The sequence below is a fragment of the Bombyx mori genome, chromosome 15 (genome assembly GCF_030269925.1).
Source record: "Bombyx mori chromosome 15, ASM3026992v2".
Classification (NCBI taxonomy): Eukaryota; Metazoa; Arthropoda; class Insecta; order Lepidoptera; family Bombycidae; genus Bombyx; species Bombyx mori.
The window spans coordinates 14,175,776-14,191,271 of record NC_085121.1 but is presented as its reverse complement, the minus strand read 5'-3'; the positions used below and the strand labels follow the sequence as shown (position 1 = coordinate 14,191,271).

At 39.2% G+C, this 15,496-nt stretch overlaps 1 protein-coding gene across 1 annotated transcript; it reads right to left on the bottom strand.

Annotated features, from left to right (window-relative positions):
• Window positions 1-1,483: 1,483 nt before the first annotated feature.
• LOC110386563 (gustatory receptor for sugar taste 64f) lies at window positions 1,484-11,109 on the bottom strand. Its single transcript, XM_062672813.1, has 9 exons — window positions 10,955-11,109; window positions 9,450-9,568; window positions 8,105-8,290; window positions 6,830-7,002; window positions 6,336-6,464; window positions 4,980-5,128; window positions 2,968-3,130; window positions 2,287-2,373; window positions 1,484-1,677 (listed from the first exon to the last, which is right to left on the bottom strand). Exons 1-9 carry the CDS (start codon window positions 11,107-11,109, stop codon window positions 1,567-1,569), a joined length of 1,272 nt encoding a protein of 423 aa, XP_062528797.1. The 3' UTR covers window positions 1,484-1,566.
• Window positions 11,110-15,496: the final 4,387 nt, after the last annotated feature.

Here is a 15,496-nt window from a genome sequence, read left to right as displayed (position 1 = left end):
AGGAGAAACACCTGGCATGCGTAAAGTAGGATTTTTGATAATCTATTAAGCTTCTTAGGCTTATCTAAAAGAGTTGCAATACCTCAACTGGAGTTCAACAAAATGATAATATCAATCAATAATTCAAGTGTATGCACCAACTGAAAAGGATTCTAAAGGAAAATCGATAAAATTTTACGAATCACTACAAGAAGCGCAAGCACAGGCTAGTGAAAATGTACTGTTAATGGGAAACTTCAATGCCAAGATAGATATAGCTAAAACAAAAGAAGAAAATAATGGATGAAAAGAGCTAAGAACAAAGAAAATTAGATTAAGCTGGAGGAGGCCTATACCCAAATAGGGGTTCCTATCGAAGAAAAAGTTTGATGTAGGCAAATCAAATAAACAACAATAAAGAAAAAAGAAGTGTAAAAACTGAAAATAGATCAAAATGTAAAAATCATATTACTATATATTTAAGAATATTTACATGTAATACTTAGGTGATGGGAAATAAAAGGCTTTATTATTATATTATTATTATTAGTATTAATAACTGGTGGTAGGACTTCCTGTGAGTCCACACGGGTAGGTACTACCACCCTGCCTGTTTCTGCCGTGAAACAGTAATGCGTTTCGGTTTGATGGGCGGGGCAGCCGTTGTCCTGTTAAAAGCTCACTTTTAGCTCACCTTACAACCCATGTCTCAAGGTGGGTGGTGGGTGGTAACTATTTAACACCAGGTGGGCCATGAGCTCGTTCATACGTCTAAGCAATAAAAAATAAAATAAAAAAGGGACGCTACTCTGGATTCTGTAGAAACCGGCGCTTGCTGCTGATTATTACTGGCGATCTGAATTCTGCTCTCGTAGTGGTCGTTCTAGTGCGAAAGGCAAAATCTCGGTGATTCATACTTGAAGTTAGTCTATCACCGGACTATTAATTATCGAAGCGATTTACCCAGTCTTCGAGGAACGTGTTTGTGAGCCGTGATTCAGGACGCATCACCTACCGGCTGGTGCTGATCGACCATGAGTGCTATGACATACATTCGTAAAGGATCATAGTAGAACCGAAGGCTGAAAGCCGTCATTACGAACGCGACTTGGGCATAGCCAAGTAGACGGTCATCATCTACCCCGCATAGCCAAACAGAGTATATCATCATTTAAGGCTATGTCTTATTTCAACCATTTTTCAAAACACTTTGGGTGAATGCACTCACACCCTGCTGTGAAGTGATTACAGAAGCTCATATTTAAGACAATGTGAATGCCATCCACTTTGACACATGAAATCGAAGTGTTAACAGCTTCACCCGTAGACTGAAACACTTGGTAGCTCCGCAATACAAATAGGCAGGATGGTGGTACTAATCTGGATGGACTCTATTCACTGTACCACCAAAAAAAGGTTTAAAGGTCATTTATAAATCTCGATTTAAAAGTGCTTCATGCCTTAGCTTCTAAGTTAATCAGGGAGCCCTGAATAAAATACCAACTCATCGTCAGAAATATTTATTCAAAATCAACTCTACAGATAGAAGCGCTGGTTTAATGTTGTACGCGATAAAAACGATTGGTATCATATAAGATGTTTCGGCAAATAATAATCTCTAATACTAGTGTCGTTGTCGAGATTTTTTTTTGTTAATTGAATCAGCACTAATTCGTATGTCACGATCGTACCGATGACCTAGAAACAAGTTTTATAAATTATTAGCCAGTGTGCAAGGAAATAAGCCACTCCATGGATCGTCACGTTAGATAAACTGTATAATCATTTAACTGCGTATTCAGAATTCAGGTTTGTCGAACATTCGGGCCAGTGTTGGGATGTTTCTTTCCATATTAGAATCCATTGAAAAACTTTATAAAATGCTGAATATAACCTTAGTGAAATTGCATTTTCAACATTGAACTAAACCGTAACAAACTTTACTTCTAGTATCTTAAATCACAGGGCTTGTTTGCGAGGACATTTTCTCATCATTGCTTTCTGACTGATATGACGGTTCATTCTCCGAAATAATTTTAGCCAAAAGCTCTTAGTAGTAATCTAGCCTGTTATCATAAATAGGTATCAACGGACCACCTATTAGATAACACATGGCCCAGGTCAATTTAAGTGGTTGCCAAAGTTTTGCGACATCTCAATGTAAACACAGTTATTCACCACCACAATGTAAAAAGCGGTGGAAGGATAACTGGCTACTTCACGAATGAAATAAGCAGGATCATAGTACCAAACTATTTGGAGTCACAATACGCCCAAACGTATCCAGGATCTCGGAACTAAACTCACCCTGAGTATCATTCCTCTGGTCACATTAAAGCATACCCCACTCAAACCGACTGTTGTATAACGAAGCTGCAACTGAAATCTCTGCACCTGATAATAAATAAAAACTCTTACTTAGTATTGAAACTGTTCATATGCCAGTCTGTGAGTTAACTTCAAGCAAAAGCAATTCAAACTACATTGCAATTTAATTTTAAGTTCTATTCAAGGTATAAAGAAAATTTCGCAACCTCAAAAAACTGTTCTGCTCACAGTAAACACAGTCGGTAGTCTGGCGCTCCGTTTACAACGGGATTTTTGAACGGAACTTGGCGCCAGATTCTACCGAATCTGTGGATAAAACTGGAGGCTTTGCAACAACCTACGGTCATTCGGTAACGTGCGAACTTATTGTGGTATACTTCATTCACGGTTGTTTGCGTTAGTGTATTGCGCAAACGAACGCTCTGAGATCGTGGTCAATGAATGATAAAAAAATGTTATTTTTTGTACGTTATTACAAATTTAAGTCGTACACTGTGTGCATTACTAATTTGTACGTTATTACAAATTTAAGTCGTACACTGTGTGTATTACTAATAAAAATCTCACGTTACGGACGTTTTTTTCCCGGTTAGGGTACCCCTCCGCATCGTCCCATGAGGAACTTCGTTCCAAAAATCGTATTATAAATAAAATACTTACATCTAAACTGTAATCAGCGGTGGGCACTTCGTACAAGGCTAACTGCGGCACTTGGGCACACGAATGTACGTTAGCTGCCATGATGGATAACAATAATGCGCGCGTCACGAGAAATAAAAACGAAAAAACATAGTACGTCAAATACGTGACTGAAGCTGTTGCTCTGAAAAAAAAAAGATATTATAATTTATTATTTGCCGCAATTACTCCTTCACACACAAGTTCAGGATATCAAACCGAAATAGTATTATTTTGGGTCCTAACCCATGCATCAGCCCGCTGGGTTTCTCGCCGGATCTTCTCAGCGGATTGCGATTCCGATCCGGTAGTAGATTCATCCCCGAAGCAGCTGCTCTCGAGTTGATAGGTCTCCTTCGGAGGCGCTCAGGCAGCTGTTAGCAAATCCCACCCCTCCTAGCTAAGCCTTTGCTCGCCCACCTGTCCCGGTGAAACTGGAAAGGCCTCATGGCCACCAGTAATCCTTCAATAATAAAAAAGAAAGAAAAAAAAGTTATTTTGGGTCCCATAGGGTTCCGTCTGGTTATAAGTGCTTACCGCGGTAACCCCCTTACCTCATCCGGGTTCTGATCTCGGAGGGGATCGGACGCTTGGGCGAAGAGTGCAGGGGAGTTGTTTCGTGGGTAGGGCCCTGAAAACATCCTTGGGCCCGCGGTCTCGCAGTCGCGGACCAGTCCTACATACCCCGCTCGCCCCCTAAAACGCGGGGACCTCGTAGGAGTTTCGGACCCCGGCCCGTAAAAAAAAGGGTCCCGTAGATAATTTAATAAAGAATTTTTTTCTCCAAAGAAGCAATAGTAATTAATAGAATTTTTTTTACACATACTGCTGTTGCTAATATCCATGAGCGGCAATTAGCCCTACCATCAGTTAGGAGACTAGAGACTTGGCTAGATTTTATGATAGAAAAGAAATAGAAATACCGGTTTCTCTACAAATCAAGCGGGAGACAGTAGAAGCTGAAGTGATCCTTGGCCAGAATAAGTGGGACGAAGTCGAAAAGTACTCAACAAAATGACCCTTTGATCGTTTATGATGATAACTAAATTTTTAATCCTACTTATATCCTTAAGAAAGTAACTTACATAATATCCATGTTTTCATTGCATACATCGTTCGCATCATAAATACGGCTGAAAAAACAAATCATCATTAATAATAATTCAGAGGCAAAACGAGATCAAAATTGTAATTAAAATTTAAGACAGCAAACCATCACTATATGAATATCGTTACGATGAAATGTTTAAATCTAAAAGCCCAACTGTTTATGAGTTTGTCACATTGTAACAATGATGTCGAGTGTGACTAAAACTTTTCAGGGTGTGTTTTAAGATATTTATTATGATACATGCATTAAATATTTAAGTGAATGTGACATTTTTAAATAACGAAAATAATTTAAATTTGAGAATTTATATTGTTACTAGCTGACCCGGCAGACTTCGTAGTGCCTCAGTCGAGAAATAAAAGACCTAAACTTTTGTATAAAATAAACTTAAAACAAACAAAAGGAATCCGTCCCACGGGGGACACATCAAAGGAAAAACAAAATTGTTATTTTTATTTAACTCCGAGCATTTTCATATTTATCTACCTTTTAAACCTTCTCTGGACTTCCGCAAATAATTCAAGATCAAAATTAGCCAAATCGGTCCAGCCGTTCTCGAGTTTTAGCGAGACTAACGAACAGCAATTCATTTTTATATATATAGATTATTTGAATAGTTAATAACTTATTGTGTTATTGTAATGCATAATTTAATAATAGCATTGCTGCAGCATAGTGTTTCTGTCATAAAACCGTCATATGTTCTAGTTTAATATACACATGGCTGTTCGTCACTACAAATGAGATTTTGTTCCTATGTCTTAAATAGGGTTTTGGGGTTTATGTCTTGGTGTCTACGGACTCCACTGGCCACTAAGCGTCAGGTCTAAATCTGTCTGAAGAACTTTTCAATTGTGAAATAATTACTGAAGAATATACTCACTTCAAGGAGTTGTATAATTGGAAACAAATGAAAAACAGATTCGTGAAATACGAAATCAGTACAAAATAATCTAGCTGCTCGTCCATTTGCTTTACTATTAAAACAATTTGGGAGTACTGCACTCTCAGAGTACTCCATGGAACTGTTTTCTGAAAACATTAAATAAAAAACCCACATACACCGTTAGAATGGACTTTAAAAATCAAATTGAGAAACAAATAAGTTAACAAAAATTACTTGGCTTAATTTATTTAATGAATTTAACGAATTTAGTCATCTTTAAGGCACCAAAAAAATTTAAAATTTAAATGCACAAGATACATAGTAATATAAGTATGATTTTTTTATTAAACAATCAAAATGGTTACATTATCTATGGTTAATTTATGATCTATTCAATCACCGCTCTCTTTAAAGCTAACCTTAAAAAGGATAACCTTAAATAGGATATAAAGGACGGCCGTCTGGTGTAGTGGTAAGTGACATGGTCACTACACAAGGGGGTCGCGGGTTCGAATCCCGCCAAGGGAAGATATTTGTATGATAAATATAAATGTCTTTTCCAGGGTTATGGATGTATATTAAATATATGTATGTGTATAATAAAAATGTTACATTTATTTCCGTTATCTGGTACCTGTAACACAAGTTCTTTACGAACTTATCACGGGACCAGTTAACGTGGCGTGATTGTTAGTAAATATTTATATTATTTATATTATATTTATTTATATATTTATATATTAATAACTTGTTTATTGTTATACTATACTAATATAATAGTGATTATGCTATAGAAATCATTGTTATAATAAAATAACTAAGTTACGAAACAATTGATGGTAACTAACTAAGAAAAGTATTAGAAGACTGTACTGAGCTGCAGGGAATCATTCAAAAAAATTTATAAATTTACAACCCCAATGTCGACATATATTTCATAATCTCATAAATAGCCAAACCCAAATACAGCTATTTGTGGAAAAATGAAAACCTGTTCAGAAATGAGGAAGAGGGCAGGCAAAATTCACACAATTTTATAAAATGATGCGAGCCTGTGATAGCGTTCTACAAACACTCACGTGGCGGGAAAAAAATGAAAAATTCTCCTTCGACCTCCCAAATAAAAACGTATAAAATCAATTTTCCCGTGATTATTTCAATTCACATAGTACAACAATGGCTAAGCATTTTGGTTTTAGTAAATTTATATGAGAATCAATTTATTGTAGCTTCATTCACTACGGAGAGCTATGTGTAAGACTAATTTTTAGAAGTTGTATATTGAGAAATTATGAAATAAAAAAATCAATTTTAGTTACAGATGAACTTCAAATTGTATTAGAATAAAAAAACACTCGCCTTTTTCATGAAAGAACTAACGGTACTGTTGAAATCTTCGAAGAAGGACGATAAATAAATGCTGAAACACATTATCAAGACGTCTGTGAAACTCCACAAGAACGTGGCTTGCATACAGAGGAACTGTAATAAAAGATTGAATCAGAACTATCTCGGCTCCATGTCTGATTTAGAGATTTTCAAATATTTTACTAATGTTGTTTTCTTTGGCTTTAACAGTAAATTTGCTCTGGAAACTTGCAATTGGGAATAATTATTTTGTGAACTTAATTGCTGATGTTTTAAATTACTATCTAAGAAAGAGGGCCATTGATTTAGAGCTTGTAATTAAAAATACAATCATATTCGATTATGAAATTGTAGATTCTGAATACGGTCTAAGTCAATTTATTTTAAGTAGATCATTTTTAACAAAGTTTTAGAAAAAAAACTACTAACTAAGGAAACTAATGTTCATTACTTAAACCAGAATTTTAAATTAAACATACCTCAGCGATAAATCCCACAAAGTAGCTATAAGTAGTCGAAGTCGAAAAGTAATCGAAGACAAACTTCCATTTGAATTTGAAGTAATTATTGATTACTGTGTGATTTAAGCTGGTTTCTCCCAAACAACACATGACAGACCTAATATTGAACACTTTGGATAATGCGTGCTCGACTGGAAATAAACGCAATGTAATTAAATATTAATAACAATAATAGTGCGGATTTTTGTATTACTTACATTTTTAACAGACTTTCTCTTTTCTGTATAAAATTTACTGTAGTTTTTAATAATCTATGAGAAAAAACGTGAACGTGTGAGAAAGATTTTTTTTATTACATCTCATAACAAATTTTGGTATTGTCTTTTGTTTTTATGCTGACGCCCTATACGAATTATATGACATTTTAATTTTATGTGGCCATTTATGGTTCGTTATTTGCTAGTTCTCAATTTGTGAGAACACCTAATTAAATTTATATCTATAATTACGTTCATCTCAGGGCTATCTTTAAGTCTAAACATTCGGCTAGATGAAATATGATTTAACTATATTTAATTTTATCTCATTTAATTTCAATAGATCTATCTTTGGAAATTTGTGACGCTTCAAAAAAATAACTCTCTATAGCTATAGTTGATTGGTTTAAATCCTTGAGAGTATATTTTTGTTATAAATCAGTAGACTCATCTGAAAATGATCAGAAAATGAGACGAAAATGAACAAACTCAGAGCCACGACCCAAAAAACAGTTAAATTTTTGTGCAGTCGTTTCAATTTATACGCAGATGTTTGGCATAGTTCCATGAAAACACACGTGCAAATTATTTTAATTAGTGTATTTCATATTCATTCGAAGTTACAGCGAAGCCCGGACTATAGAGTTCAAATATAATTAATCAAGTAATATAATCGTAGTCGTTAAAATTGAGACTTCACAACTCATGCCTCAAGGTGGGTGCCGGCATTTACGTTGTAGCTGTCTATGGGCTCCGGTAACCACTTAACGCCAAGTTTGTTGTGAGCGTGTCAAGCCATCTAAAAACAAAAACAAACAAAAATAACAATGTGTCAGTCAATCATATTTCAAAATAGAAAGCGGTAGGCAGCGGCTTGCCTCTGCGCCTGGTATTGCTGAAGTCCACGGGCGACGGTAACCACTCACCATCAGGTGGGTCGTATGCTCGTCTGCTTACAAGGGCAATAAATAAAAAATAAAAAAAGAACCAAAGATCGACTTTTGATAAGACTCTCAAGATATTTTAGATCACTTACTCATCGCAAAAATCAGCACTACATAGGTCAAGGTATTGGTTCTCGAAACTAGATTTCTCGTTGTTCGTATTTCGGTCACGCTTTGTTCGAACTCCAAAGTTTTTGATATCAATGCTGACCAATTCTTGGACAGACGCCACAGCAGCACCAACGTTACGTAATTAGTAAAATAAAATAGGAAATTCGCTGAAAATACAAATACTGACGTGTTTAAAATGTATTTAGACACAAATTTTAATGTAAGCTAAAGAATAGTTGAGGTGAAAATTTAACGGTGCATATATTTACAATTATATTATACATAATATGAATATTAAAAAATTTAAAGGATGATAAATGAAAAATGGATTTACGACACATAAAATGCAGAACAAATAAAAAGAAATTTAGGCTGAAATCAACAAACAAGATCAGAAAATAACAGAAGATTATACGTTAATTCAAAACTCAAAAGAATATTATAACGATAAAGCGCAAAATATCACAAAAGAATAAAAACTTAATTTTGGGCATCAGAGGCATCGACCAGACAATATACAGTCGGAACTACTTTTGACATAGTTTTTATTTGTATTCGAGAAGAAAATGTAGATTTCTTGTTTTTCCGTCCTCTTCTACATTCAATTTAAGAATATATTTCCATCCCAACCACATTCGCTATAGATAAGAATCTATTACTATTAAGTATAAAACATATAAATAAAACGCGTCAATGGTTACGGAGCAAAAAGAAAAAAGAAAATCGGTTCACAGATAAGGAAATTGCACGTGATTGTGCTTTTTTATATATTCTAGATATATTCCATAAAATTAATTAGAATCAATTACAAAACAAAATTTGAACACAAAATAAAATCAAGGGTATTTGAATGTATATCTCTGATGAAGGGAATTGTAAAATTAATTGGTACTACTCACAGGGACTTTTTGGCGGGAACGCGAGGAGTGAAGTTGTGTGATTTGTTTTATTTTGTCTATTTAGTGTTTCTTCAGGTTTAAATGTGTAATAACGGTGGTTTATTAACTGTTTAATATCTGTGAAAGTGCACAAATGTGGGAAAATGAAACAAAGCCGCTGGACGCAACTTCTCGGGATCCTCCAAAAAGTCCACTGAAAAAATCTTAGTAAATGATCACCATTTTACTAAGATTATATTTCATTCCATATCATCTCATTTCATTTAATTTCATCCCAGTTGATTAACGTCTCAAATTAATCATTTTCATTTTATTTCACTCCATACTATATTTTTTCATAAAATTAAGAATATAAATTAAAATAAGACATGACTTAAAGGTCTTAATTACCAGGTCATAAAATCACTTAAAAAAAAAAACTACTCACAGACTACACTCAAGGACACGTTGCTATCCACAAACGAATAGAACGCCAGAAACGTCATCACCGTTTGTCCGATGACAGTTATTGCGTGGTATAAAGCGTACAGTGATCTGAACTCGAATCTTAAATGAAAGATACGTATTTATTGATCACTTTTAAGCTTTTATTTATGATTGTAGTACTGGTGGCCCGGAGTCCTTTCCAGTTTCACCAGGACAGGTGGGCGAGCAAAGGCTCAGCTAGAAAGGGTGGGACTTGCTTACAGCTGCCCGAGCGCCTCCGAAGGAGACCTAACAACTCAAGAGCAACTGCTTCGCGAACGAATCTACTACCGGATTGGAATCGCGACCCGCTGAGAAGATCCGGCGAGAATCTCAGCGAGCTGATGCATAGGTTAGGTTGTACGTCGACCTCTTTGTCGAGTTCGACGAGTACGATTACCGGGGTTCCTAAGCCTGCTCCTAGTGTTAGAGCTGAAGGCGTCGGCGACTTGTAAGCTCCGTTCATTGGAATCGGAACAATAGGACACTTACATTTCATAATTTATTTACTTTTAGTAGTTAGGTTATAGCTACCGTAAGTCTTGAAAAAAGTAGGACTTGCATTAGCGAAATGGAAGAAACTTGTGAAAGTATTAAGTTCTACAGTAAGGCTGAGATACAAAAGGCTCTAAAATCTCTGTAGGAAAGCAATCACAGAAAATCGAGGATTGATGTTGTAACATATAAAATTGAAAATATATAGCCAACGACAATATAAATGTTCAAGTAACAAAAGTAAGATGATTATAGTTCATATTTTTTTGTAAACTGAACTAGAGATGTCAGCTCATAAAATAAATTCTAGTCGAAAAGGAAAGGACAAAAAAACTTTTCAAGGTAACTAACTGCCAATAACAGAGATCCTAAGAAATCACTTTTAATTGGACATTTTTTTTACATTTGACGTCGATTTTTGTGCGTAAATATACAGCTGGGTTTTTTATTCATTGCTTAGAAGAGTGAACAAGCTCACGACCCATCTTGTGTTAAGTGTTTACCGGAGCCCATAGACGCCCTACGATGACATATTACTGATTGTGCTGATACGTACGTACGATGGATACGTACTTGACTGACTTCGGCGTTGAAGGAATAACATCATGTTATAAAAATCAAAACCCGCAAAAATATAATATACGTAATTACTGGTGGTAAGGTGTCTTAAGGCGAGTATGTACCACCACTCTGCCTATTTCTCCCGTGAAGCAGTAATGCGTTTCGGTTTGAATGGTGGGACTGAGACGTAGAACTTATATCTCAAGGTGGGTGGCGGCATGTAAAAGTCGTAGCTCATAGGGGCTCTGGTGATTACTGAACGACATACGGATCGTAATCTCGTCCACTCATCTCAGCAATAAAAAAAATATGAATAATGTAATTTTAAAGTAAATTACACTTGCAATTACAAAGCATCAATCATCGTTCACCTATTACAACCAAATGACATATTATATTGTACATACATACCTGACGTCATCAGGATTGGTTTGCGATAAGCCTTGAACAGGAAAAAAGCCCGCCCAGCGTGCCAACCGCATGAGATGCCTCAAGCCCGCGTGGAACTCACAGTAATTGGCTTTCGCTGTACAGTACTGTATTTGTGTATGCGCTTCCAAAACCATCTCGATTATTTGACTCTTGGTAAGAAAGTCTTCGTATAATTCCGAAGCTATTATTCTTTAATCCCTAAAAATTCTGTTCGACAAAGCGTGAATTTAATATGAGATATTAATGTGTAAAGTGTTCATGAGCGGTTTGTCTGTTTAGGTCGTAGAAGTGTCACAGTCTTTTTTTTTATTTTTTAGATGGGCGGACGAACTCACAGCCCACCTGGTGCTAAGTGGTTACTGGAGCTCATAGACATCTACAACGTAAATACGCTACTCACCTTGAGATATAAGTTCTAAGGTCTCAAGTGGTCGACTATAGCCTCGAGTTTCGACTATGATCCCTTTTAGCGATTAAAGATCAAAGAAAAACTTTAGAAATATTACCTCTCCGTTGTTCTATTTTTTAGTATAGAGAGTCAATCGGTCCGTTGATTTAAAAAAAACTAGGTACCTGTCCTTATAGCTGTAGCTAAAACAAATCTCAATTGGCAATGGAGCAGCAGCCTTTCGATCTTTCTGATCGGAACCTTGTTTATGATCATAAATTAACGAAGGCTAAAACTTGATGCATATATGAAACCGTGCAACCATCCCATCCTATCCAGTCCCACCATCATCCCCATCAATATAGGAATCAAAACTTTCTTTTTTACCTAATTTTCCTACCTTACGTTAGTTAGGAGTTAGTTAAGACAATATCCTAAGCATGCTAGATCTAATAACGAATCATAGGAGAATAATGCGCACTATAAGGTATTATGTGATAATTGTTGTGCCTTTCTACTAAGCTAATAGTAGCAGCCACTAGGGTTTCAAAAGTTCAAAATCTATGGAAAACACGACACGAATGAAACTGCACATCTAAAAGAACCCAGAAACATTATTATTCCAGTGAAAATGAAATTACGTAAGTTTCAGATAATGTCAATTTTCATTAAAATAAATACATTTCAAATGCATTTTTACACCTATGTTTGTCCTATGTCACGTGTACCGGACACGGTGGGATCGTGCACCGGTTCCCGGTCGTGCGCGGTGTTCCACAGGGGTCGGTGCTCGGCCCTCTTTTGTGGAATATCGGGTATGACTGGGTGCTGAGGGGTGCCCTCCTCCCGGGCCTGAGCGTAATCTGTTACGCAGACGACACGTTGGTCGTGGCCCGGGGGGGGGGAGTTTTGCTGAGTCTGCCCGTCTTGCTACGGCTGGGGTGGCGCATGTCGTCGGCAAAATCAGGAGATTGGGCCTCGACGTGGCGCTCAGTAAATCCGAGGCCATGTGGTTCCACAGGCCTCGGAGAGTGCCACCTTTCGATGCCCATATCGTGGTTGGAGGCGTCCGTATCGGGGTCGGGGTGCAGTTGAAGTACCTCGGCCTCATTCTAGACAGTCGTTGGACCTTCCGTGCTCACTTTCAGAATCTGGTCCCTCGTTTGTTGGGGGTGGCCGGCGCGTTAAACCGGCTCCTTCCCAATGTTGGGGGGCCTGACCAGGTGACGCGCCGTCTCTATACAGGGGTGGTGCGATCAATGGCCCTATACGGGGCGCCCGTGTGGGGCCAGTTCCTGGCCGTGGGGGTAGCGAAGCTGCTGCAACGGCCGCAACGCACCATCGCGGTCAGGGTCATCCGTGGTTATCGCACCATCTCTTTCGAGGCGGCGTGTGTACTGGCTGGGACGCCGCCTTGGGTCCTGGAGGCGGAGGCGCTCGCTGCTGACTATCAGTGGCGGGCTGACCTTCGTGTCCGGGGCGTGGCGCGTCCCAGCCCCAGTGTGGTCAGAGCGCGGAGGGCCCAATCTCGGCGGTCCGTGCTGGAGTCATGGTCCAGACGGCTGGCCGATCCTTCGGCTGGTCGTAGGACCGTCGAGGCGATTCGCCCGGTTCTTGTGAACTGGGTGAATCGTGACAGAGGACGCCTCACTTTCCGGCTCACGCAGGTGCTCACTGGGCATGGTTGCTTCGGTGAGTTCCTGCACCGGATCGGAGCCGAGCCGACGGCAGAGTGCCACCATTGTGGTTGCGACTTGGACACGGCGGAGCACACGCTCGTCGCCTGCCCCGCATGGGAGGGGTGGCGCCGTGTCCTCGTCGCAAAAATAGGAAACGACTTGTCGTTGTCGAGTGTTGTGGCATCGATGCTCGGTGACGATGAGTCGTGGAAGGCGATGCTCGACTTCTGCGAGTGAATCCATCCATCTCGCAGAAGGAGGCGGCGGGGCGCGTGAGAGATGCACAGGCCCGCCACCATCGGGCGGGGGCCAGGGAGGCGGATATCGCCCAAGCCCTGGCCCTCTAAGTGTTTCGGGTCCCCTCACATGTCGGCCTGGGGACCGGCGAAGGGGGCCTAAGAAGACGACGTGCAAGCTGCTCTGCACGCGTTTTATGCATGAACATCCGGGTGATGGAAGGCCGGCTATCCTCAACCCACGCTGGTTCTGACCCAGCGGGGTATTCCGTAGGATAGACCATTCTAACCGGCGCCATCTAGGCGGGCTTCGGATAGCCTGCCGACCGAGAGGGCTGGTGGTCGTGGCGCCGACGACCGCCAGTCCGGCGTCCCGAGGGGGAGGGTGATGGGAGAGATGTGCTCCGCACTAAACGCTTCACTTTCCCCCCTTTGCCTTTTCATGAGTTTTGTCTCATGCGAGGTTTGGACGTTGGTTGTTGAGAGACAGGAGGTTTTAGTCGGTTCGACTCCGACATGCCCCGCCCTCCATCCCCAGTGAAGGGCGGAAGTCCGGCGATTTCCTCCTGACAAAACAAAAAAAAAAAATGTTTGTCCTATAAATGGTATGACTACCGCTTTATGGGCTATTCCAAAATGAATCATTGATTTGGTTAACATCACCATTACACTCGCTACTACGCTATATTATACTATATTTATGATAGACTAGCGACCCGCTCTCACATCGCTTCGGAATCTGTAATTTATTATTGATTTCTCCACTGTTTAATGGATATTATTATACATATAAACCTTCCTCTTCAATCACTCTATCTATTAAAAACCGCACTAAAATTCGTTGCGTAGTTTTAAAGATTTAAGCATATATAGGGACTGACAGATATAGGGACAGAGAAAGCGACTTTGTTTTATACTATGTAGTAATATTTTGGTATTTCACCTTTAATTGTTTGTGTAATACCTGCCATGTAGTTTGGTTAATGAAAAATCAACTTAATGTTTTAGAATTGGATTTGTTGTTCTACGTCGCTCAAATACCGCAAATATTTGTGCCAAGATCGCGAATTGCTCCAACGTTTCGACCAACATTCCACCTCTAAACTAGATACAGTGTACCTTAATTTAAACAAACTACATTATTTTACACGTAGACCCCGGTAACTACTTACCAAATGGCCCACCTAGAGCCTCGCCGTCTGAAACAACTGCGTATTATTAAAACAAGCTCGAAAATGTCAAGATAATCCAAACTATTCCAAACAAGTCTACATGTCCGATATTCGGGTAACAAATGAAAATATTTTTGACTTAATATTTCATGGGAACAATTCATTTGAAACGTCAACGGCTTAGACAGCATTGATTGATTGAGTGTTGGCATTTTCGTAAATGTTTGGATAGTTTATTTTGTACGTACATATTCGGGCTGGCTTGAAACAAACCGACGCGTTACCTACTCTTATGTCTCAGGACAGAGTAATTTTTTGTTTCTTTTTGGTAACTTTTATATTAAACAATCCAAACTTAGGCTTTTTGCTGTATTTTTATATTTATAAGTATTTACATGTTGTATTATGTATATGTACTAGAAAAATCATATGAGAGATCGCTCCGCGTTTATACTAGGACGACTCTTCCCAATGCTTTGTAGTCGAAGCAAACTGTCCCTCCGTAATAAAGTAACTCTCTACAAAACTTGTATACGGCCCGTCATGACGTATGCAAGCGTAGTGTTCGCTCACGTAGCCCGCACCCACTTGCAATCCCTTCAGGTTATTCAATCCCGATTCTGCAGGATAGCCGTTGGAGCACCATGGTTCCTGAGGAACGTGGATCTCCACGATGACCTGGAGCTCGATTCAGTTAGTAAGTATCTGCAGTTGGCATCGCTGCGTCATTTTGAGAAGGCGGCACGACATGAGAACCCTCTCATCGTAGCCGCTGGAAACTACATACCCGACCCAGTAGACCGAATGGTAAACCGTCGACGTCGCCCAAAGCACGTCATTACCATCCTCGTCGAACCCGTCGCTTGCGACGAAGGGCTCGACGAGAGAATTAACCCACAGATACAATCCACTGAGTTTCTCGCCGGATCTTCTCAGTGGGTCGCGTTTCCGATCCGGTAGTAGATTCATTCGCGAAGAAATTGTTGTTGAGTTGTTAGGTCTCCTTCGGAGGCGCTTGGGCAGCTGTTAGCAAATCCCACCCCTCC